Source organism: Artemia franciscana, chromosome 3 (genome assembly GCF_032884065.1).
Source record: "Artemia franciscana chromosome 3, ASM3288406v1, whole genome shotgun sequence".
NCBI lineage: Eukaryota > Metazoa > Arthropoda > Branchiopoda > Anostraca > Artemiidae > Artemia > Artemia franciscana.
In genome coordinates this window covers 28,807,383-28,833,225 of record NC_088865.1, presented here as the reverse complement: position 1 = coordinate 28,833,225, position 25,843 = coordinate 28,807,383, and the positions used below count along the sequence as shown (strand labels likewise).

Genomic DNA, 25,843 nt, shown 5'->3' with positions numbered 1-25,843 from the left:
TTGAATGCTTAACAACAAATGTATTTTTAAACAGCCATACACCAAAACAATAAAACTACAAGTACATGCACTTTGGAATGAGAATTTGATTACCATTTCAACCGAGTTTGACATTTTCTTTATGATTAATATCCATTCATTTTATAAGAGCTTGTAACAAAGAGTATTAAAACAATTGCAGGTCAATGTACCATTACAATGGCAAAGATAGCGCTTTAAACTATTTCAATTCTTGTTTGATTCTGCTCCGTGATAAATTTGACTAAAGATCCACTGGCTACTCTGTCATGTCCTTGAGTCCATTTGACAAACAACCTTAAAATACAATTTAGTTTAATCGTAATGTATCTTAAGTAAAATAATTTAATCAAACATATATTACATTTTCCATTAAAAATAAATATAGGCCCATAGAGATGTTCTAATGAGGTAGACAGGGTGCACTAAATCTTACTTACTCGTACTTGATACGAGGAACAGGCTGCTCCGCCTAACTCGCTGCCAAGGATATGCTGGATCGTATTCCGTCATTACCTTAAGTGTTCTGTTTGGGGGAAGACGATTTCCAACTATGGTTTCCCCATTTCCTTCCGTGAATCCAGAATCCCCCCAAAAGGCTCGAGGCCTTTCTTCGTTGTAACGTGCCAATATTTAGTTTGACCTGGAAAGGGGTTTAAATTTGAGGGGCTGGCAGGTCAAGTATCCACTTGGGCGCCACATAATGTGCCCAAACCGTCTATTCCTTCACTTGACGATAGTGGATAATGGATAATTCTGATCACAAATTTACATTAGGTACACGATGTTTTTTCTTTGGCTAGGTCTGACTCAGCAAATTACTCTACGGCTCTTCCTTTCAAAGATACCAAGTGAACGTTCTTCTCCTGCCTTTAGTGGCCAGATTTCGCATCCATCCAGCTAAATGAAGCGAGTGTACGCCGCATCAACTCGGAGTTTGGTCTTCACGCTAATCTCTCCTGTGGACCATAATAGCTTTCGTAGATAGCAAAAATTCCTACATGCATTACTTGTTCTTCCCTGGATCTCGCCTGATATCAACCAGTGAGCCGAGGTACCTGAATACTTCTACGTGTTCAAGCTATTGTTCGGTTATGGTGACTGATGGGTTTCTATCTGTAAACAGGTACTTAATTTTCGAGACACTGATGACCAGGCTTGACAGTTGAGCGCTGTTTACCAATCAGCAACATTTCCATGGCATGAACGGTCGATTTAGCGAGAAGGGCGCGATCGTGTGTGCATCGCTGGTTAGCTCTATAGATTCAGTCTTCTCATTTTGCGGAGTTTACAGAAATAAATATGTGGTTGAACAGAGTCGGGGGAAAGCTGGAGTGCCTTGCCACACGCCGTAGGCGCTTTTGAAGAGCTCCCCACACACGCAGGTGTTCCTAAGAGTCTTCTCATTTCATCAGGTTTACCAGCTTCTGTGGGATTCCGCCTTCTAGCATGAATTCACAGTAGCGGATAAAGTGCAGAATCGCAGTGATTTCTCGGTTATGGATAAACCATTGATGGAGGATCCATAGTGATGCACAGTATGGTAATAAAAACCTTGTAACTTATAATTCGATCAAATCAACACAAAATGAGGAATGGACCAGATAAAAAGGAAGTAACTAAGAGAAAGATCCTATTTTTCAAGAGTAACTAAAAAAAAAAAAAAAATCTATATATTATGATTCAACTTTATAATAACGATTTATAAGTTGAGAGATAGCCGTCATAACGAAAAAGGTTTCGTTTTAGGAATAAACATTTTTTTTTATTTTATATTATAAAAATATTCCCCGAATTCCCAGTAATAACTAAGACCTAAAACGAGCAAAAATACAGTCACATAATAGGACAATCTTCTAACAAACAGAAATTACTATAAAATAAATAGATTAGGGGGATCAGCCCCAGCTAATTTGGACCACAACCTTCAGCGAGTTCGACCAGCAAGTCATATGGAATTTTTGTTTATTATTTTTTTTTTTAGGTAAATAAACAAAATTTTCTTATCTTTCCTCTGCCAGTTCTTCAAATTTTTTGACAGAGCCTTGCTTTCAAATAGAATGAAAACGTAGCTTTTTATAGATACACTAGTTTTTTCTATTGGTCACTTAACTTGAAATGCTTTGAATAGGAAGGTATAGGCATATGTAAAAAATATCTAGATTCTAGAATGAAATGCTTGATTTAATAGGCTATTTGTATCAACGTGGATAAGTTAATTCAAAGTTTTCGTAGACTATTTAATAGTAGGGGTAGATAATCCATTTGTGGACAAATAGTCGTCTATGCTTAGAAGACAGTACTTAATCTAGGTAAAAAAAAAAATAAAAAATCGGAGATTTTAAGGAACTGAGTTTTCTAAGTTCCATTTACATAGCTCAAGTACTTTCTCCAAAATATTAAAGGAGTAGCTCAAGGCGTGCTATTTTTCTCATTGTGAATGAATTAAGGAAACATTTCAGTAAATGAATTCTTAGTAGCCTCTTGAGGTCTTCTCAACGCTCAACAAAGCATCTTTCAATAAATATCTAAAAAAAAAAGGTACTGCAACATTCTACACTTCTTAAAAACAAGAGAACTGCCTAGAGTGAATAACTGCTTCCCGGGCAAATTGCCATTGGAATTTTGAAGAAAGTGGTAGAACCAGGCAAATGAAACTTCTGGGAATCAGACCATATGACAATTCTTAGAAAGTTTCACGAACCATACCCTCTTCCAAAAAATTCACTTGAAAGGGCACACTATGTTTGTTAGCTGTTTATAGACCTTAGCCGACTGCCTACTAACATAGAAGAGAATTTACATGCTGAAAAAATATCCTAAAGATTATAAGATATTTTCACACCCTATAAGGCCTTCCCCATCCCCGATCCTCCTGGCCTATGGGAAGATCCCTTAAAGTTTCCGATTATCGGAAAAAGACATTTCCGGGCCCAATGCCCTCAACCTGAAAAATTGTTTCGACGTTAAGGTCCTTTTAACCTAGGGACTTGGGCCTTTTTTGGAGTCAATTTTATGTAAACCATTATTTAATATTTTTTTCGTGCACTGGATTGCCTTGTCCTAGACGCCTATGGATGCAAGGTTCCAGCTGTCCAGGAAAAAACATTTCTTAGTTTTTATTAGAGGGTTAATACCCCTAACCTTTTTTCTATCAAAAGGTTTCCTTCTGTTTATTAACTTAGAGATTTCAAGCAGTTTAGACAAAAAATATTTTTTGCTCAATTTGGGCCACATTTTCCAGGATACCGATATTTTTGTTTCTCGTGTACTGAGTTCTTTTTAGCCTATGGGCTTATGGGGACTTATAGGAAAGCTGATAGGAAAGATGAACTAGAGTAAAATGCGGAAAAAGGAGACTTTTTTTCGAATCCCTGTTTTGGAGGTCCGTGCCTCCATCTTAAAATATTTCTCCTGTTAAGTTCCCTTGGCCCAGGGATTTTGGGATGCAAGCTTCAAACCGATCAGATACATAGAGTTTTCTGACACAATCAATACAGATGTAAGTTTAAAACTAATCATTGACAAAAAGTCTGTCAATAATTTTTAGACCCCTAACAAGCCCCGCCTCTCAAAAAATACCATCCCTCTTTGCCCTGGGAATAGCCTAATCCATGAAAGTCTCATGCCAATTGGACTGCCAGGATCAAACACGTTAACTTCTTTTTAACTAGAAACCTATCTGTAAATAATAAGAAGCTTGGGTACTTAGGAACATTAGTCCCTGGGACTGCTTGGGGGGTATACATATTGAACCTATCGCCTATTACAAAAAAAAAGCAATTTTCACTAGTGTGCGATTATGCAATGCATATACGAGAATCAAAAGCTTACTCAACAATATAGTCCATTGGAGTCCAAGTAGATTTGTCTGCTGCTGACATCCATTTCCTATTCATAGGAGTATCCAAAGTTAAAGGAAGAGTTGCAACAACATTACAGTTAGCTGGTAGACCACTGTCTGGAGCAGCCAATGATTTAGTCAGCTGATGAATTGCGGCTTTTGCCATACCGTAGCCGATCATACCTACAAAATAAAAATGTATCAAAATATCACTGAAAGAATGTACCATAGCACTTTTGACGCAAAGATCAATGATTGATTCTGGAAAGGATGGGTTGGACCACTTTCCCCTCCCCCTTGCATGGGTAAAAACGCAAGGTACTAAAGACTGAACCACGAATTTATGTCTCGAAATATTTTCCTTAAAACTCGCAGGGTCAGGGAGCCTAAAATAAAGGAGGTAAGAATCTAAAGTATCAGAAGGCTCTGATACCTAAAAGAGTAAATTTTAGCCTCCAAAAATTGCATCCTCTCAGCATTTATTGCACCAGAATGTTCTAAGGGGAGTCCAAAAATGTCGTTGGGGATCTATAATGGCTCTGTACAATAATAGCCAAAACTCTAAAAAAAGAAATTTTGAAAACAATTAATAAATCAAAAGAATTAGTTTTTTATGCTGATTCCAAATATATAAAATTCATCGATTTTATTGTTACCCATCAAAAGCTAGGAGCCTAAGAAAATTTGCATGATTTTCGAAAAAATGGGTAAAGACCCCCCAAAAAGTCAGGAGATCTTGTTATACGTCACATCACCAGATTCAGCATTTCAGAGAGCCCTACTGTAAAGGTTTCAAGCTTCTATCTAAAAAAATGTGGAATTTTGTATTTTTACGAGACAAATATCACGTATACGCATTTATTTGCTTTGTTTTATTCTCTGCGAGTGATCATATCGAACCAATGGTCCTAGAAGATAGGGAGAGAGCTCATTCAATGGTAAAATGAAAATTCTAGCGCCCTTTTTAAGTGATCACAAAAGATAGTAGGGTGACTAGCCTCCCTCCCACACTCCCTTTTTCCCCTAAGACATCCGATCAAAATTTTGAGATAGCCATTTTATTCAGCATAGTTGAAAGGCCAACAGTTATGCCTCTCGGGATGATATGACTCCCCAAAAACAAGAAGAACAGTAGGGAATTCTTTTTCGTGAGACAGTGGAATTCTAATTAGAATGAATATTTCGGCCCTATGTCCAAGGGCCGTCCTCAGCAAAACAGAAATATATAAAAGAAAAAAGACTTACAACAACATACAACCAATAAAACTAAAATGAAAAGTTTTTAAAACAGTCCTAGTATCCTTACTTCAGCGAAGTTCAACCAGGACTGATAAAGTGAGGTGAAATAAGGCAATTCGTTGAAATCAAAGAAGAATAATTTAAACACGTTTTTATTGCTAAACTTGCCTTTTTGGCAGATAGCCTCAAAGGTCTTTTTGTAACCCGTTTTGTGTTTATGTCTATTGGTTTAAAAAAAATTTGTAAGATCATTTTTAATTAAGTTTGTGTATGGAGCATTTATTGAATATTCCCCAAGTCCCTATTTAAAGAAATATTATTATTTATCTTAAGTCTGATTTCAATTGCTTTTCGAACTACCTGCTTTATGCCTAGGTCATTGCTAATAAGAGCAGATTCTTTAAAAAGTGTTTTGTGGCGAGAATTTTCAAAATCATGGCAGCTTAAAGAAGAATCAAAAGAAACATTAGCCATATTAGAATTTAGAGTTTGGTGATATCATCTTTATGCTTTTGTAGGTGTTTCTCTAAATTCTGGTGAGTTCTAACTACATAGTATTTGCCACAGTCGCATGGCATATGATAGACCCCTCTTTGGCGACTAAATGGGGTTTCATCTTTACCAGCATTTAGTAAATTTATGATTTTGAAATTATTGGTAAATATTCATTCCTTCATTCATATGCAAATATTTATTCAAATTCGAATTCCTCTATCTTACGAAAACAATTCTCTATTGTTCTTCTTGTTTTTATGTTTGAGGTGGAGTGTGGTCTTCGTCGCTATTGACATGACCCCCCAACAGTCCCTGGTGAAACGGATTTAAGTTATAGAATTTACCCGTTGTTTACATGTAGTATTTGTTATTGGGAATCATACGGAAATATTTTTTTGGGGGGGGGGATTTTCTTAAGGATAAGCTCCCCCTCGAGAGAGAAGAATTCCTCTGCCTGATTTGAAAAACGATCAGAGATTAAATAGAAAAACAAGTCTTTTCGACTGAAAGTAAGGAGCAACATTCCAACTTAAAAGTAACAGAAATTATTCCGTATATGTGGGGATTGCTTTCTCTTCAATTCCTCACTCTTTACACTTAAGTTTGACTTTACGACTGAATCACAAGGCTCATTAATTTGGAATAAGAAGCTTTTTTAAAGCATTAACAATATTTAGCGTAATGATCGAGGTTGAAACCTCAGAATGCTTGTTAGAATTTTATTTTTTTTGCTATTGTTGCACGATGAAGCGTCTCAGCATTTAGAGGGTGAAAAACAAATTGTTATTATATAATTTAAGTAAATAGAGGTATTTCGTTAGGAACAAGAAACGGTCTTCTATCGCAGCTAAACATTCATTGCCCGTACTTTCAGTACTTTCTTTCCGAGGGAGCAGCGGGGGGGGGGGGTAGAATTTTGCGAATCAAATTCACAATATACTAAAGAACATTAGATTTCTACGCGGAATACATGAAACCATATGACTATACTGTATATCATAAACTATATACAAAAATTTGAAATGATGCCTGGGCTCTAATAGGTCTAAACTGAAAACACTGGGCGCAAAATGCTCCCTAAACCTGTGCATCTACCGGAACCTTGCGCTTATTATTTTGGTCATTTTTCTGACAGTCTTCTTAAATAAATTTTAAGACAGACAAAGAGATTAAGCATAACAAAATAAGAATACTTATGGGGCTTTGTCAGCCCAACAAGCAGAAATTTTTCTAAGGTGAGAATACATTTTTTTTTGGGGGGGGGGAAGGAAGCAAACAAAATCCCACAAAACAGGAGAATTACAGGAACTTTAGAGGAGCTTATCTAAATATCCATTAAATGACAATTATTCGCTATAGGCTACACCTTGTGCCCCCCTCATAGATAATTGCCAGCTCGCAGACTTTTTGGATATCATGGTATTCACTATGACAAGAAAAAGAGAGAAGAAATAATCTTGAAAAACTAGCAATTCTGGCTATACAGGCTTGCCATAAACATAATTAGTATAGTAACATGTAAAGCGTGATATTCAAGAACTTGGCTATGTTTCAACTGTTTCCATCTTTTGCGGGGCAAATCAGGTTTAATTCAAGAGTGCATAAATTTATGTTATGAATTATGCTCTTGCCAGTTCTTTACTGATTATGCTTCTAGCCTGTTTTCCTACACAAGTCCCAGAAAAAGTCTTGTAGGCAAGTCCACCTGCTAATAAAAATTTAACTACAGCATTTAGTTCACTATATTCAAAAATTTCATTTTCCTTATCAGGAAATGAGTGTTTGGATTTAGAAATAGGATAATATGTTAATAAAGAACAAAATAAAGAAAGTTGGGCTCATCGATCCCATAACCAGAAAGTAGTTTATGGGCGGAATTTATTTGTGGAGAGGACGAGGGGTGTCATTAAAATTTACCAAATAGGTCAATTAAACGGGAATTATAAGAAATTGATGAATATCTATAGGAACATCCTAGAATATTTGTGAAAATTGTAATATTCAGAATTGGGGGATGCACCATATAACCCTCTCCTAATTACATACCTGTCTCAAGTCATGGATAACAACTTCTCGGAAATCGTAGCATTTTTTATAAGAAAATGAAGAAGAAATAACATAGAAAATATACACTATAATTACATAATTACAAAATAATGTAATTACTCTATTTGCTCATGAAATGTGATCTTTGTATCTTTCTTAGATTTATTCTTATATTCACAGAACACAGCAATACTCTGCCACGCTTAATTGTTTTGATCTTTGGCCCAAGTACCCTATATGATTTTTTTTTTCCGTGACCTCTCTTGCGGACAAAGAGATTCTAAACCTCTTTAATCACAGATGTGTCAACATCGACCGTATTTGAACCGTTTGTCAGTGGCTAAAATGCAATCTAGTCTAAGTAGTATATTACAGACATATTAATAGCTAAAACACTTTGAGAAGACCCGAGCAAACGGAGGGGGGTGGGAAGTTAAAGAACCATCTTTTTATTAGTAAAAGAGCCGGCTTTTTTCGCTAACCTTTATATATATATATATATATATATATATATACGTGATACCAGAAAAAAAATGTTAACGGTTGGTACGAGCAGAGCATATCCTTAAAATAGCAACCTCTTTTTTCTATACCATTTAAGATAGGCATTCTGATGAGGAATTCCTCGGAGGAATAGCCCTGTCCCCGCCCGGGGAAACATAAACGCGTTCTTATTTTTGATATCGCGAAATAGAGAAACCAAATATATTAAATGTACAATCTGTGCAACAGATGAAAACAAAGGACAAACCTGGAGTTCCACTCACAGCAGGTGCTGCACCGGGCAAGCTAATGAAGCCTCCTTCTTTAAGATGCTTTGCAGCAATAGCAGCTGCAATGGATGAAGCCCAAACACTTTGCTTCCACATTGCATCCGCATTCTTGATAAAGTCTTTATGGGTAGCATTGCCCCCAGCCCATCCACCAGCGACACATATAACAGCATCTAGCCTTTCTGAGCCAATAACAGTAGCAACATCAGAGAGGACTTGAGATTCCTATAATTATTGTATATAGCACAATTATTGACTATTAGCAAGACAAAAATGAAACACAAGACATAATTAGCAGCTAAATTGACTTTAAGGTTCCACCTTTCAAAGGCATTTGACTTTAAGGCCAAGCCATTAAGGAGCATATTGCGAGAGATTGTATAAGCTTAATATCCAAGTAAGAAGCTCTTAAGTCCTGTATGGAAAATATTCGATTTTATTGAGAAACGAAATAAAAAAAACAAGTTTTTTTTTACTGAAAGTAAGAAGTGACATTAAAACTTAAAACGAACAGAAATTACTCCGTATATGAAAGAGGCTTTTCCTCCTCAACGCCCCACTCTTTACGCTAAAGTTTGACTCTTTTTCTTAACTCTACTTTTTAAAACAGTAAAGAACTTTAGCCTAAAGAGCGGGGCGTTGAGGAGGAAAAGCCCCTTTCATATACGGAGTAATTTCTGTTCGTTTTAAGTTTTAATTTCGTTCCTAAGTTTCAGTTAGAAAAAAAAACACTTTGTATTTATTTAATTTCTGTAAGTTTTTGAATTAATGCATGTTTCGATCTTGGCTCTTCGCACATAAATAATTCAAACGAAATTTGCATATTAATTTTTTTTTTTTGGCTAAATGGCTTTCTCATAGTTTTAATCGGAAGACTTTGAGAAAAAAAGAGAGAGGGGGGAGGCCCAGTTGCCCTCCGATTTTTTGATTAATTATAAAGGCAACTAGAACTTTTAATTTTTTACGAACGTTTTCACTAGTAAAAAATATACGTAACTTACGAATTAACTTACGCAACGAGCTTCTATATTCGTATGCTTTTATTGCGTATGTGAGGAGGTTCACCCCCTCGTCGACACCAAGCTCTTTAACCTAAAGCTTAATTTTGTCCCAGTTCCCTAAGAATGACCCCTGAATCACAAAGGCCGTAGAATAAATAGTTGAAATTACTAAAAATACTTTAACGTAAAGAGTGAGGAATTACGAGGAGGTAAACCCCTCATATGCGTAATAATTTCTGTTAGTTTTAAGTTTTAATGCTGCTCCTTACTTTCAGTTGAAAAAACTTTTCATATTTATTTTTTCATTATTTTTTTAAATACTGCTAGAAAATCCTGCACCCCCTTCATTGAACTTCTCTTCCCCCTGATAAATTCATCAATGGGAAGATCCTCCAAAGTAATCCTCCCAAGTAAAACCAAAAAAAAATCCCCTGAAAACGTCTGTACACTTCCAAATAACCATTACTATATGTAAACACAGGTCAAAGTTTGTAACTTGCAGCCCCTCCCACGGGGACTGTGGGGGAGTGAGTCGTCCCCAAAGACATAGTTATTAGGTTTTTCGACAATTGTGAATAAAATGGGAATCTCAGAATTTGGATCCGGTGACTTCGGATCTGGATCCGGGGAAAAATGAGCGCGGGAAGGGGCCTGGGTGCCCTCCAATTTTTTGGTAACTTAATTAGGGCACTAGAACTTTTAATTTCCACTAGAATCAGCTCTCTCGCGGCACTCTAGGATCACTGAGTCGATACGATCACCCCAGGGAAAAAAACAAATAACCACGCATCCGTAATCTGTCTTCTGGCAAAAAATGCGAAATTCCACATTTTTGTAGATAAGAGCTTGAAACTTCAAGGTTCTCTGATACGCTGAATCTGATGATGTGATTTTCGTTAAGATTGTATGACTTTTAGAGGTTTTTTCCCCCTATTGTCTAAAATGAAGCAAAATTTCTTAGGTTCTTAACTTTTGATGGGTAAGACTAATCTTGATGAAACTTATATATTTAAAATCAGAATTAAAATACAATTCTTTTGATGTAACTATTGGTATCAAAATTCCATTTTTTAGAGTTTCGGTTACTGTTGTGCCGGGTCGCTCCTTACTACAGTTCGAACTACTTGACAACGTTTAAACCATAAAATGAGTAAAAAAAAAAAAAAAAAAAAAAAAAAAAAAAAAAAAAAAAAAAAAAAAAAAAAAAAAAAAAGAAGTAAGATTGAGCACTAAACGAGAAAAATTTATTAATTCGAAACTGGAGTAAACCATGGCCATATTGAACAGATATGGTCATTTTTAGCTTGAAAACATTGCGTCTATCAATTCCTCAACACGCTGGGAATCCTTTATCAATACGGCATGTGGTTTCAACGCAGGGCCTTGAAGTAGTTTCACATTAACTAAATTGGCTTATCAAACTGGCTTATAGAATTCATTATATAACCATTTTCTGGATGAGGGATTTGCTGACGAATACTATTTCACACCATCCGCAATATATGCTACTTTCTATAGTTTGTGTTGACAAACTGAAAGTGAAGATTAACTTGTGCTGATAGCGACAAAACTTTAAAAAGAAACCTTGATAACAGTACATACAGAAAGAGAATCGACTTTTTATAGTGATTCCAAATGCGTAAAATGTTACTAAAATTCAAGTTTCCTACTATAACTTTTCATCCTGAGAAAAACTAGCCAAGTTTCTGAAAAAGTAGGCAAACCCAAAAAAGACAGAGCAATCTTGATGACAATTACACAATCAAATTCAACCAAAGAAGACCATTTAGAAGATTTATGCCTCATCTGTAAAAATTTTATTCAGCTTCAATTTCTAGAGGTCATGATGCTGCCTGGTGGCGCAAACATTCTTAAAAATGCAAGCAGTTTATGCCAAATGAAAGGTAAATACGACTATTCTTAAGCCCTATTTAACTGAATGTTCAATAAAATTATTCAGAGTAGTGTATAATTGTGAAACAGCTATTTGAGACAAGGTTCAATGGATCTTTCTGTCTATAGGGATAGAAGCCTAAAAAGAGAGCATTTTTAGGCCCAAAAAGTGGAGCTCAGACAAATATAGAAGGAGGGTATAATATACCTTCTAGCCTCTCTTTTTTCTAAGGACTATTTTTGGACTACTTAGACTTTTTTTTCAATTAAAACTGCAACATTGGTGCTGGTTAATGATAGCTCTTCTCTGATTATAGAAATAATTTAAGCATACCATAAAATTCCACGCATAACCTTACCTGCATAGAATAGGAAAAACTGGGGGAGGGAAGATTCTCTATAAGGGGGGTTTCTTTTTTTTAAATTTAGTGTAAAGAGTTGGGAAAGAGGGGGGACACCTTCACCTACAGGATAATTTCAGTTCATTTTTAGTTTTAATGTCACAAAGCCATACAAAATATGAGATAGCTCTTGCCCCCCCCCCTCGTCATTTTGGCGTAAAGAGCAAGGGTCAAGATGGCTTCAACTTCCCTCATATACCAAATAATTTCTATTTGTTCGAAGTTTAAACGTAGCTCTTTTCTTTTATCTGGAGGGCTTTGGTATTAAAATTAAGAAAAGGCACACGCAATTCATAAATTTATACTTTTATAGATAGGCGTGACAATTGTGTAGATTAGGTATTAACAAAATACCCTATGCGTTAAAACAAGGCAGGAAACCTAATTATATCAGCTAATTCTATCATCTGCATTGAGATCCTATCAAAAAGATAGGACTCCTGTCATATTGAAAGCACTGTAAGAGAATTAACAAACTTTCAGAGAGCAATTTAATCATAAATGAGTAGTGTGATAACCAAATATGCATCGATTAATAAATGGTTTACTGTTAAAAAGCTCTTACTTGATCAGTCCAGCTTCCTGTTGGTTTTACTAAGACATTGGCATGGGCGTCATCATTTACAGCCAAATCGATTGAGGCTACCCACTAGAAAAGAAGAAAAGAGCTCAGAATAATAAGAGTTACAAAGTTCTTGCAGAGTGGGAGAAAGGGTAGCCAGGAAACGATAAAAAAAATATTCTTGCAAATTAAAATGTGTTTTGGTGCATTAGGCTAACATTTTTAACTATCCAAAGAGTATGTCAGACAAAAGCAAAGGGTTCTTTTCTGAGGACAGGAGGAAAACTAATGTTGACCTATTTCTCCAAATATAGAATTACAAGTCACCTTAACCCCCTCTCCCCCCAAAAAACTTCCTGAAAGTTTCAGCTCAATCTCCTAGCAATGAGAAAATCAGGGAATACTTACCAACTTAGTTTAAAATATCTCATCTTTTAATGAAAGCTACTGACTACATAAAATCTCTTTAAACTACAAGCAACACTTGCTTGTTTCCAGGATTCTTAGATAAAAAAAAAAAAAAAAAAAAAAAAAAAAAAAAAAAAAAAAAAAAAAAAAAAAAAAAAAAAAAACAAACAAACACTTCCTCTGATTATAGATGACAAACTGATCATAGATGCACTCCATAGAAGTCTGTGCATTCAGAATATTGCCCAGTTTAAAGCCTCTTGTCATTTCGTTCAGGTTTACAGATAATTCCCAACTACGTAAAACAAGAAACAATTTCCCAAGCTGAGAGGAACAAAGAACAATTAAAATAAAACTTCTACTTTGTGAGCATAGATTTTCAAATTGTAATACAAAAGAATAAGGTTTCAAAATAAATCAACCAGTTTTGGACAACATTTGTTTCACATAAAGTTTTTGTAATATTAAACTACAGAAATACCCCCTAATTGTAGCCTTGATGTGTTCAACAAAAATCCCTTCTAGATGGAAAAAACATCAGAAAATTTGTTTCATAATGTGTAGGCCTTCAGAAGAATGGTGGCTAGAAAAGGGCACCTTAGAAACTGCTAAATTTCCAGAAATGATCTAGGCTATACTTGTTTTTTCTAACTTAAGAAGATGAGAACATGTTTATCACATTTCGAAAATAAAAAAAAAAAACATGAAAAAATAAATATATGCTTACCAACCTCACAATCCGTGAAGAAAGGAAACAAAAAACAGCTTGTTAATTTTTTTTTTAATGCAAAAGTAAGTTTGGAAAAGGACTTCAGTAATCCATTTTCACTGAAAGATAAAAAGGAAAGAAGAAAAAGGACATACAAAACAAAAACCAAAAAAACTGAGGTGTGAAAAAAACATAAAAGAAAGTTGAGCCAAATAAAATAAAACTTGGGTACAAGTGAGAATGAAGAGATGTAGTTTGAAACTAAAAACAAGGAATTTTAATTTTGTGCCATTCTTAATCTCAGAAAATGTTTCCCTTAATCCAAGTTCGTGAATAACTGGAAAACAAAGCAGTCTCAACATTAGTATAATTGATGATTGTGATGAAGTATATGCCTAGAGACTAAAAATTAAAAAAATACAAATCAATGTTGTTTTTTTTTGTGTGACCAAGTGCTCTTTTTACACATTAAGTGATATCTTATGATACAGGATTTTCCAAGCAATTTACTTAATTTGAGTTTGCAATATGTCAAGTTTGCTCAAGCAGTTATTTTTTGATCTTTGTTAACCTATCAAAGGTTATTGATGAATGTGACAGACTTATTGTGCTTGATGGCTCTGCTGTTTGTTTGTTGATATTCTATTCAGATAAAATCTGTTTTTTCGGATGCTTTGACCTACGGTACTTACAATTCAATATTTTGATTTGTAAATATTTTTGTTTGTTTAATTCTATCAAGGTAGTGAGTCAAGTACCAGATTTAACTCTTAAGAAGCATTTGTCTTAATTTCAAGTTCCTGATTTTGTGACAGCTTGAGAAGTTGTTGCACAGAAGTATTTTTGGTGGATTTTGTAGATTTTAGATTTTTTTTTTTTGTAGTTGCCTAGCGCATAGCCTGGACTTCTTTAGTTTCATTTCCTAATGCGGTTGAATATGTTATGTCCAGCAAGGCAAAAACACATAAGCAAGTTAAAGGCCATGATAGGTGTGCTGCCTGTTCTACAGAATTGGGTCGTCTGCCACACAGTGTAACATTTTGAGAAGTAGATTTGTGGTTTTTGTCTGGACCTGTCCCTTGGAGAATACATATTATTAAGCAAGATGATGCAATCACTTACTTGTTTTTGATCATGTCCAGCCTGCAAAGTTAGCTCTCCTCTCCCCCCTTTAGTAAGCAGGTTATGATAGCAAAGCTAGCTTCTATTATAAATAATTCCCAGAAAATTTTCAGGGAGGATCTCAAGAAGGAGTTTGCCACTGCTAGTCATTTGACCCAAACACTTTCCCACCTGAGAGCTGACAATAAATGTGATATTTCTGCTCAAATTAATGACATTGCCAATAGGTATCACACATTGAAAATTCATCAAAATCAGTGTGCTCTGTTTCAACTGTTCATGACCTAATAGCTTTCAACTTCCTGTAGCCCAATTAATTGAAATTGATATTTGTCAGATAGCACTTTCAGAGCACCAGCGCATTGAAGACTTTGAATATTGCTGCATATAAAATTCCCACCCAGAATAATGATGCAGTTTTCTTGTATACTTATCTGTTACACACTTATGGACATGACATTACTGCCCCCCCCCCCAGTCAAGCTAAAAAGACTTTCAAATAACCATCAATCATCTGGTAGCTGTCCCCTCCTCGCCTTTTCTCTGTGCCATCAACTGAAGTTAGAAAGCAAATAATAAAGAAATCCTTGGAAATAAAAGGATCAATCAGTTTCTATGATGATGGTCCAAAGAAAGATTAAACAAAGCACAGAGCTCTAGCTGAGGAGTTGAAACGCAGAAAAGCTAATGTAAAGGCGGATTTGATAATTTGTAAGGGTGCCCTTATTCAAAAAACTTACCAGTTGGAGCAAAACCCCCAATCACTCCAATGTCCTACTAATGTGCCTCCTTCTACATTTGTTAATTGTTTAAATGTTTATGAACTTACATCACCAAATTTTGTCTCTCAACTGTCTAGCAGTGATTGTAACAATATTTCCGTGTCTGATGCTGACATTTCTCTTGTTTCCAACAACCTTATCAGTCCTTTGGTTCCTGCCTACTCTAGTTCTGCATCCTCTCAGATTCCTACCTCACAGGAAATGAAATACCTTAGTTTTTATGTTTATAGCCTCCCTAATAAGCTTTCTGTCCTTTCATATGATATCAGGAGAAGTGGATATTGCAGCAACTACAGAAGTTTCATCAAAAATCATCTAGTCAGTCTTATCTCCTGATGAAATCAAAATCAATGGCTATCAACTCTTTTCTAATCTGGATTCCCTGCTTTGCCACAGAGTAGCATGCTAATAAGAGATGGACTAAAGGTTAGTCTCATAAAATTTAATTCCCTGACTACTGATGGAATTGAGTCTGTGTGGATAAAAAAAAATACACAATCAAACAATCTCAATTGTGGTGGGTATTGTTTATAGAAGCCACAGTGCTCCCTGTGTTTTGGACTTTGAACCTAATTTGGCTGCCATGTTTTTGCATGTGATGTCCAATTTGCCAGCTATGATCTTGTCCTTTTGGGGGACTTTAACTTTCCTGAAATCCAATGGATTGATGGATCCCGTTTTAGTAATAAAGATTCTGCTTTTTTGCCTGCCTTATCTCATAATCCTATAATCATTATCTCTGTCAACCAATCTCACAACCAACTCGTTTCAGGGAAGGTCAAGCCACCAACACTCTTGATCTGATTATTCTCAGTAATCCTGACCTTTTTATTATGAATATAATAGCCAGACCTGTTGGTAATAGCGACCATGTAGTAATTGCTTTGGAGTTATGTCTGCCTACACTACCAAATAACTTTCTCATAAGCAACAAAAATATGTAAAGTACAAACTACTCTCTCAAAAACTTGCCATGTAGGGTTAACTATCATAGCTACTCGTATCATTGGCCCTGATATGTTGTATTGCATTATTCAGTTCATGTATTGAGAATGGACAGTTTATATACTTTGATCCTGGGCGGGGCTGGAAAATTGGATTTGTCACAATTTGACTGGTGATATTCTTATTTTTTGATGTTAGCTTTTTTGAGAAAAGGGTAGGAAATAATTTTGTCTTTTCAATGTCATTGTTATAGTGGGTATTATCATATATTAGTTCATACTGAAGTAGGTTGGGGGATGTTTTTTTGTTCCCACAGATTTTGCTTATAAGTTTATGCACAATTGGCTCACATGTTTCTCTGGAAAGACTTTTTGCAAAATTATTCCAGTAATTGTATTTAGCATTAATTATTGTTCTCTTGAGATAAGCCTTTGCTTATAATTTACTTAAATATGTAGCAGATGATGGTTTTTTTAAGGTATGTTCTCCTAGCTGCATTTTTTGTTCTCCAAATAATTTGGCATTCTCTTGTCCACCATGCTTTAGGAGTGTGTTTAGGGTTTTTTTTTCCAAGGTGTTGTTTTGAGGATAGCATGATTAGCTGTATTTGTTAGTATAGATGTCATAAGTTCAGCATGTGTGTCATAGCTGTAACAACTGAGGTATGTGATTCCTGGGTAAGACTTAGAATTAGAGCTTATTTCTAAACACAGTACACCTTGCTTTATTGTTGATATATTTAGGGATATGTGGCAAAATTTTAGTTGGTTCACTTAAAGAGAAAACTATTGCAAAATGGTCAGAGCAGATATTATAAATTTACCTTATATATATATATATATATATATATATATATATATATATATATATATATATATATATATTTAATATATTTATTGATACAATTTGTAGGTCAATAGTTGAAAACTTGCCACTTTTGGGGTTAAAATACACATTTAGATTTGGAGGGGTAAAAACTGCTCATTCAGTATTATTTGAAATCAAGCTTTCAATAAGCTTATCAGCTTTATTTTCTGGCTTATCCCCCCACAGATGACTGTAGGCATTGAAATCCCTGCAAGTAATAATGCTTTTTAACATATTACAATGTTAAACATGGCATCTGATTCTGGCCATTAGGGTTATAAAGACTTGATATTTATGTTTTGGTATTATTTAGCCAAACATTGATACCAATTACATCAAAATCATTTGAATAATCTGGAAAATTAATACCACAAAATTTAATGTTATTATTTAATATTATAGCTACACCACCTCCTTTTCTCCCTGAAGAGCCATCCTTTCTAAGGATAGTGTATCCTGGAGACTTTGTTTGTTGGTCATTAGTCAAATGGGTTTTCTGAAGGCAAGCAACATCAATGGAATTATTATTCATAAAAGATAATAATTCATTTAACCTATTTTCTGAAAGTGATCTTACATTCCACTGAAGTATTGATATATACTGCTTTGTTGTTATAATTTTCATATTGCTGTTTATCAATGTTTAGCTTTGCTAGGAGTAGAGCAAGATCTTTTTTTGCTTGGATATGCATGTGATTAGGTAGGTACAACTTTGCCAATTCGTTTATGATTTTTGCTTTTTGTGGCAGTTGTAGGTTCATTGACTGAACTATATTAGAATTTAGTATAAAGAGGCACATTTTAGGTGTTGATTTATCTGGATTTTTGTTGATAATTTTGATTAATTCCTGATAATGCTTCTGATTCGTTTCTACTTGGGAGCGGTGGCCAGTCTGATCTTCTATTATTAGTTGCAGAGGCTAGATGGTTTGTCCTTGGTGATTCTCTCTGATAAGAATGTGAGTTGAGGCGTTTTGAGGAAGGGGTCTTATGGGGGGGGGTGCTTGATGCTTTGGATAGAATGAGTGTTCTGTTAGTGAAAGTGTTGGGTGGTTTCATAGAGTGTTTGGTCTGGTGTGATTGAGCTGCATTTGCTTCCATTGCTGCAAATAGGTAATGTTTGGCTTTTTCTTTTGCTATTTGAAGTGTTAGTGCTTGTTTTTTTATGCAGGACATAAAGTTTTATTGGTAGAATCATGGGAGCCTTTGCAGTTGATACATTTTGGCTGATCATTTTTACAATTTGTCATTCCAATAGGGTGGGAGCTTCTACAATTATTGCATACTTGTAATATTTCACTGCATGTGTTTTTTGTGTTTCCTAGTTTTGAACATGTTTGGCACTGGATAGGTTTAGGCTTGCAGGGCTTGTGGTGTTTCATTGGTCCAAAAAAGAATATCTGACCCAGATTATTATTTTCTTCTCTTAGTGTGAATAAGAAAGACTTACTGAACTTTTGGCCATTGGCATCTGGTTTACACAGTTGGGTTACATCAGCAACTGGGATGGGCTACCTGTTGTCAGAGAGCCCTTCCTTTAGCTCCTCAATAGGTATTTCTGGAGGGATGTTGTATGCTACTATTTTAGATGGGTTTTGGTTTGGGGTCCAGAGAGCAGATTTTATTGGGATGTTAAGAAGGGATTTTGAATTCTGTAATATATCTGCTGATTTAGATTCTTCAAGGGCTATTAGCAGAGATCCATCACAGTAAATGTTTAACAAGAACATTGACTTTAACAGTTTGAAAATTGCAACCCTTAACAGAGCTATCTTTTTTATCTCAAAGGGGTTATCTGGACAGATTTTTAAGTATATTCCAAGGTTTTGTGAGGGAAGAGTCAGATCATGGGGAGGGGAATTATTTTTGATTGGGGAGATTTTTTTCCTTTTTTGGAGCTCCTTGATAGGACCTCTTGAAATTCAGTTTCATTATCATCATGGATAGGGACATATACCCCAACTTCCACCATTGTGTAATTCAATGACCCATCATGTGAGCTTGACCAGGCAAGAGGTTGAATGCTTTCAGTAGTACTTGGGGTAGGGTCCAGGGGAATTTTTTTGGGGGGTGTTCTATGCATTGCCTATTGGAACAAGCTTTGATACTAGTAAAAAGAGAGCAAAATCAATATTATAATACCAGACTGTCTGCATTCCTTCAAAAGGGAGGACTTTTCCATCTGCAAAAAAACACCACAGTGTGGTCCAGAAGATGGTTTGGTGCACAATTGATTTGGTTGACAGCTGATTAATCAAGGCAAATATCACAAGCAATTTTAGTATAAATTTCTTAAAGCATTGCTGTTGCTGACTTTAACTTATTGTGCATAGATTGATGTGTCCATAGTACAAGTCACCCAAGTCTGTCTTATGAACAGCAGTTTTTAGATAGAGTGGATGATCTTTATTTTCAATAGAATATTGATATGCCAACTCAAGCAAGAAAGGATGCTGATCTATCTATTTTAGACCTTGTTATTACTAAATCTGTAGATGATTTCTTCAGCCAAAGAATCATCAATATGTGTAACCAGCTGTCTGAGGAAACAGTTTCTGCTACTTCAACTGACATGTTCAAGTCCCACCTTGATAGGGAATGGCTCTGCCAGGAGTTCCTTTACAATTGGGAAGCTGCAGAGTCCTCCACAAGAGTCTAATCTAACAGCCACAATCTACACCAAACAAATTCTTTTTTTCATGGAGCATCACAAGGATGGATAATCCTTATATTGCTCCAAGCTGTGATTTAAGGTAATGATATTTTGAACATAGATTTTAGAGCTCTTATAGGTAAAGTGATCATTTTGCTCTTGAGATTTAAATGAATACTAATGTTCAGAGAGAAGGAGATGACACTTTGAGGTACAATTATTTTAATACAGATCATTAATCTATGAAGAATTTTATTTCATCTTTTAATACTATGCATGAGTTAAAAACTGGTCAGGAGTCTCTAGATTCAACTTTTGAATCTCTTAAAGAAGTTTTAAGACATGTACAAAGAAATCTTTTCTATTGGCAAGTAAATGTTTTGACCATAGAGGAAAGCCTAAGCTTCCATGTTAAGTACTCCAAGTAATTTGTGAAAAAAGCAATCTTTGGTGGTCTTATATTGAATTGCATAATAAAAAAATAAGCCACAACATGCACAAAGCCAACTGCAAAATAATGATAAATGGTCTGCTTACACAAGAGCAAGTAATAGGGTTACTAAGCTTCTTAGAGCCAATAGTGAAGAGCTGGAGATATGTATTATTCAATCTAGTACTACATCACCTAAAATATTTTAGAAGTATGTAAATAGACATAAACCAAATCTAGCACCCTCTACATCAACATTCAAACAACCAATTACACAATTAACAACTGATAATGATTTTGAAAAGGCCAACATTATGAATTTGACTTTTGCTTCTGTTTTTGGTAAGCCAAAACCAATACCCTCACATTTTGAAATACAGATAACACCATCTGAAACTACACCACTCTTTAATGATTTGGATGTTCAATGATTGAGGTGTTTAATATTCTTGAAAAATTAAACACATCAAAATAGCCAGATGTAGACAAATTTAAAAATGAAATGATTAAAAAAATACCTGGGGAAATTGCAGAGCCTAAAAGCTTCTTTGTTTTGTTGTTTTCTTCTAGTTTTTATATATTATGTTGCTAGAGCATTTGCAGGTAGTGGTCTAGATTAGGGGCTGTTGAGAAGGTAAAAAAAAAAATTCTTATTGTATAATATGAAGAATAATTGTAGCTAACATGTTTTACATGAGTCTCTGCCATACTGTACCCCCAGCCCTCTAATGTGCATAAATATGCCCAAAATTAGATATTGTAGATGTAATCTCTCAATGCATCTCTCTTGCTTGAATCTATGTAGCCTACCTATGAACTGAATCAACAAGACAAGAATGAGAAAAACAAGAGTGATAGGTGGCACAATACATTGGAAATACATAGCTGCATGCAAAATGTAATAGCTATAATTATTCTGCATATTGTGAAGTACATTTTTCCTTCTCAATAACCCTCTCTACAAATAGACTATACCCATTTCCAAGTGATTTCATTAGGTATTATATTTGAAAATAACATGAAAAAAAACAAAAAACAAATAGGCCTAGTATTTTTAAACCTTGTCTCTATATCAGTTGTGGAATCCTCAATGTGTTTGTCTCATAGTTTTATAGTGTTTCCTTATGAAGAGTGGAAGTTAAGGTAAAGCCAGATTCTTAATGGTATCCTTGGGCAGTATTGTTTTTGAGTAAACTTGAAATTAACTCAGCTATGTAATTTAACTAGGATGAAAGTGAAAACATCATTTGATGCCTTTTTTATGCTCTTTCATAATTTGATAGTTACTTCTGAGGCTAATTGCATCTTGAGCCCTAAATGGGCCCCAATGGTATTTTATTTTTGCAACCACATAGAGAAGTTATCAGGGGGGTATGGGGAGGGTTAAATTTACAGTGGGCTATCTAATTTGACTAGGATACCTTTGGGGCCTCTTTAGAAGCTCAAGATGCAACTAGCCCCAGAAACAATTATTTAATTGTGAAAGAGCATAAAAATAGGCATCAAATGACATTTTCACTAGCCTATCATCCTAGCTAAATTATATAGCCAACTGCAAATTTACCTATTTATGTTTGTAAGAGAGATTCCAGAAGAATTTGAAATTAACAGAGGCAATGTGCAAGACTACATCTTTTACTCTAGCTTAACTAAGCCTAGCTTATAAAATTTTACATCCCTTTTTACAGTTTAAGCTGTTCCAATAGCCCATTACTCACCCAATTCTTAGACTTAAAAGCAGAAACACATGCATTCCCAAGTGCACCTTTTCCTCCGTATACAATCAATCTTCCAGAAAACCCCATCTACAACGTGATTATCAGTTTAAACAGTAAGCTAGGGAATTTAGGGTGTGTTCCAGCTGACGGTTTTCCAGTAACTGCAGTAACTGCCCATTTCTAACTGCAGTAGAGCCAGTGGGAACGGCACAGTAAGCTGACTAGCAGTAGCGTCATTTTCGAATTAAATGCACGTGTTTAAATTTAAGGGATAGTTTAATGCTGATTAGTATAATTTTTTTTATTCCTTCTGTTTCAGAGCATTTAGAGAGGTTCTAAGCCAACCATGGGCATTTGGCTGTCACAAATGATTTTTCTCAAATGAACTGGTGAAAAATAAATAGGTCATATACTTTTTCTCTTTTTTTATTATTTGAAGACTAGAAAATCACAAAACTAAGCATTCAAATAGCTTGATTGTATCTTAAGCATATACAATCCCTGATGGAGTTTTGTTGATACCTGTCTTAAATTGATTTGTCTGAATAAAGTGGGCCTATAGCATTTACAGGATAGTAGTGGGACAACTATAGCAAGTTTTTTTTCAATATTCTACTTTTTTAAAAATAATTATTGTTCTCTGGTCAAATTTGTGTTCCTTGCTAAGTGATAGGCACTCTGGGCTGGAATGCTTTGTCCAAGGGGTACAGGTTTAATTCCTGGCATTGTCAGTTTATTTTGTTTTGGATAGGGGTTGGTGATATGACTAACCTCAGCTAAAATTGGCCTAACTTTAAATGAGTACAGATGGAAATCTAGGGACAGTAAAAAGGAAGGGCATGCAAGAGCATAGGCTGGCTGGTCCCTAGCTTCCTATTGCACTTCCTGGCTAAAGGACCACAAGGTCCTTTACTGGCCTACTGACTTAGCCATAGAAACTTTCTTTCAAACCCATTAAATATAAGTAAAAATGAAGAATACCAGTATGATGGTCCTTCTATTTCCCTGAAATGTGGATGTATGGACAAGAGTGTGGGTCATGAGAGATAGCTTATGAATGTAATTGGGGTGAATGTTCTGCAAGATTTAAAAAAATTTATGACTGTTGCTCAGGTTGGCAACTGAGCACAGAAGTATAATTTTGTTATTTGTTTTTCTTTGTGACTATCATGCTTATTTAATGTCCAGTATTTTAAAGTTAATCTTCTTTAATTTGTCTTTAATTGCCATGGCCCTAGGGCTTAAATACAATAAAACCTACTTATATCCATTGATTTTCTTTAAATAGATAGTAGCTCTGTGTTTCCTAGCTTCAGTAAATTTAAATGTAATTGTGAGACCAGGAATTACAAAGTAGGTGAAAACTTGCAAATGAACCTCTGGTATCAATAAAAATTTGTAAGAAATGGATATCAATTTAAAGATTAAAAAAAACTGTTAGAAAACAAAGAAGACAAATGAATAAACAAAAGTACCCCTTTACAACCATTTAATGAATTGTCACAAATATAGGTCACCCTTAAGATTGAAATGAACAAAGCTTCAATTATGAATCCATTTTCCTTTAAACAGACTGAAGGGGCAAACCTCCAAGCTTTGACAAATTCAATCTCACTTTTGGGCATTCTCACCTTTCCTTTTCAAAGGAAACTTTCTTTGGATGTTTCCCATCCAACTAAAAACAACACGGACAGCATCAGGTACAAGTGACCTTCTACTTAGCCTACATACCAAAGGGAAAAGCATGCATCTCTATACTATAATTTACCTCCAACCTGCCTAATGTGCAAATATATAGCCAAAATTACGTAGTTCCAATGTACTCTGTCACCTGTTACCTTTTCCCCCATTCTTGCTTTGTTTACAGTTGCTTCAATTAACAGGGAGTTAGAGGTTGAGGGATAGATTTGCAGAATCAATGGGAAACATGTAATTTCAGCTATAAATATTTTTGAAGGTCATCAAAGATCAAGGCCCTCTAGAGCAAGAATGAGTAGAGATGTGTACTTTGAAATACCTTCCCAGGACATACTTTAGCCTGTAGACCCATCCATGAAAGTTTCATTTTCCTAACCTAACGCATTTCAGTGATAGCAAGAAGTCAATCAACTAGAATTTTACTGGATAAAATTACCATCCTTTGGAATAGACTCTGAATAGTCTACCCTAGCCTACTTCTTCAATAGGATTAAAGACAGTCTCAGAATAATGATTTGGCAGCCCATAAATCCTCAACTTATCTGTAATACTTCACCTAGGCCTGTTTACAGAGCCTAAAAGGAGTTAATGCTTAAAATGCTACCATGTGGCAATTTAATGGAGCCTCAATGTTACCTGGAAGAAGTCAATTCTTAGAATGATTCCAAATGGCAATTTAAGGTAATAATTATGCCTGAATATGCCAGAAAACATGGAAATCTTTAAATTAAATAATAAGTTTTTCATTGATTTAACCTACTTGCTAATAGATAGCCTACTAGCCTACTCAGGGTGTCCTTTAATGTTGATCCCAAAATATGGTGATTTACTAACCTGGCTCAGATCCCTCTTTCTTTTGCAAAATCACTGTCCCACCTTCTTCCAAGCAAATAACTTCATATTCCATTACTTCATTCTTGTCCATATTTATTTTTTGTTGAATGAGATTTTTGTTGAAGAAGGTGAATTATGTACTTACTGCGCTAACCATTCTTTTGAGCACGGTAAGAAAATCACTTACTGCGGTTACTGCCGGCAGTAACTATTCTCGTTCCCAGTGGGTTGGGCAGTAACCATTTTCCGCTAGGAACGGAAGTAGTAACCATTCGGTTACTACAGTAAGTCCCTGGAACACACCCTAAGGGTGTGTTCCATTAATAAATTTGAAAAGGATTCTTCGTTTTCTTCTTTTTGTTGCAACCAATCTTCCAAATTTGAAATCTGCCAAATAAAGGACGGAAAAATGTAATTGATGAAATCTGAGCAAGATATGCATTTTTACTTCTGTCCCATAAATGATATAGGCCTATGTTATTTAGACAAATCAACAAAACTCCATCAGGGATTGTATTTACTTAAGATATAATCAAGCTATGTGAATGCTTAGCTTTGTGATATTCTAGTCTTCAAATAATAATAAAAAAAAGAAAATTTATATGGTCTATTTGTTTCCCACCAGCTCATTTGAGCAAAATCATTTGTGACAGCAATACGCCCATTGTTGGCGTGTATCCAGTTCCAAAAATTATAGGGAGGTATATGGACTAACAACAAGTCCTTTCACCTCTTTGACTTCTTCTTCAGAAAAATTAGCCACTGATAGCGCTATTCTTCTCCAGTCGGCAAACAATGAATATGTGCAATTATGAACAATAATACACTGTTATTGACTGTGGGAAGTGCGAGTACCTGAGCTACCTGTCCCCAGCAGTTTAAGGCCACTAGGCCGGCAAGTATCAATACGGCTCTTCCTGCTCATTCCCGCTCTCCTTTGCACAATCAAAAACTATAGACAAATCACTTCCTTTTAAAAATTGACTTCTTCTAGCTTTAAAAATTACTAAACAATATTTCTCTTCTTTAAGATATCAATTCCCGTCAGTCTTTTCGAGTGCGTACTCACTCTTTTTGATAGATTGGTCTTAAACCCGTTTTCAACTGTTTTAAACAGCAGTGGCAGATGTATGGCCAAAGTGAGGGGAGATATTCTTTTGTTTTAAAAAATGTAATGCAGTATATATATTTGACAGTTGCACTTACTTTTACATTTTTTGCAGTTATATGAATATTTGTGAGCTGGGACTTTGTGTTTTTCCTTTATCATTCATGAATAACTGTTTGGAGATGGCCATACAACTTTTTTTTTACCCACTTAACTTAGCCTTTAATGGTGAAAGGCCTGGTGTCCGGAATTAGCCCGAATTTTTTGTCACCGTCCTGAACCTAGCGGGCAATCGTA

At 35.2% G+C, this 25,843-nt stretch overlaps 1 protein-coding gene across 1 annotated transcript; it reads right to left on the bottom strand.

Moving 5' to 3' along the window:
- LOC136025125 (dihydropteridine reductase-like) lies at positions 1 to 24,780 on the bottom strand. The gene is made up of 6 exons (XM_065700868.1): positions 24,762 to 24,780; positions 21,907 to 22,036; positions 12,276 to 12,359; positions 8,394 to 8,640; positions 3,853 to 4,045; positions 1 to 315 (listed from the first exon to the last, which is right to left on the bottom strand). The coding sequence occupies exons 2-6, from the start codon at positions 21,991 to 21,993 to the stop codon at positions 216 to 218; spliced, it is 711 nt and encodes a 236-aa protein (XP_065556940.1). The 5' UTR covers positions 21,994 to 22,036; positions 24,762 to 24,780; the 3' UTR covers positions 1 to 215.
- Between the last annotated feature and the right edge of the window lie 1,063 nt (positions 24,781 to 25,843).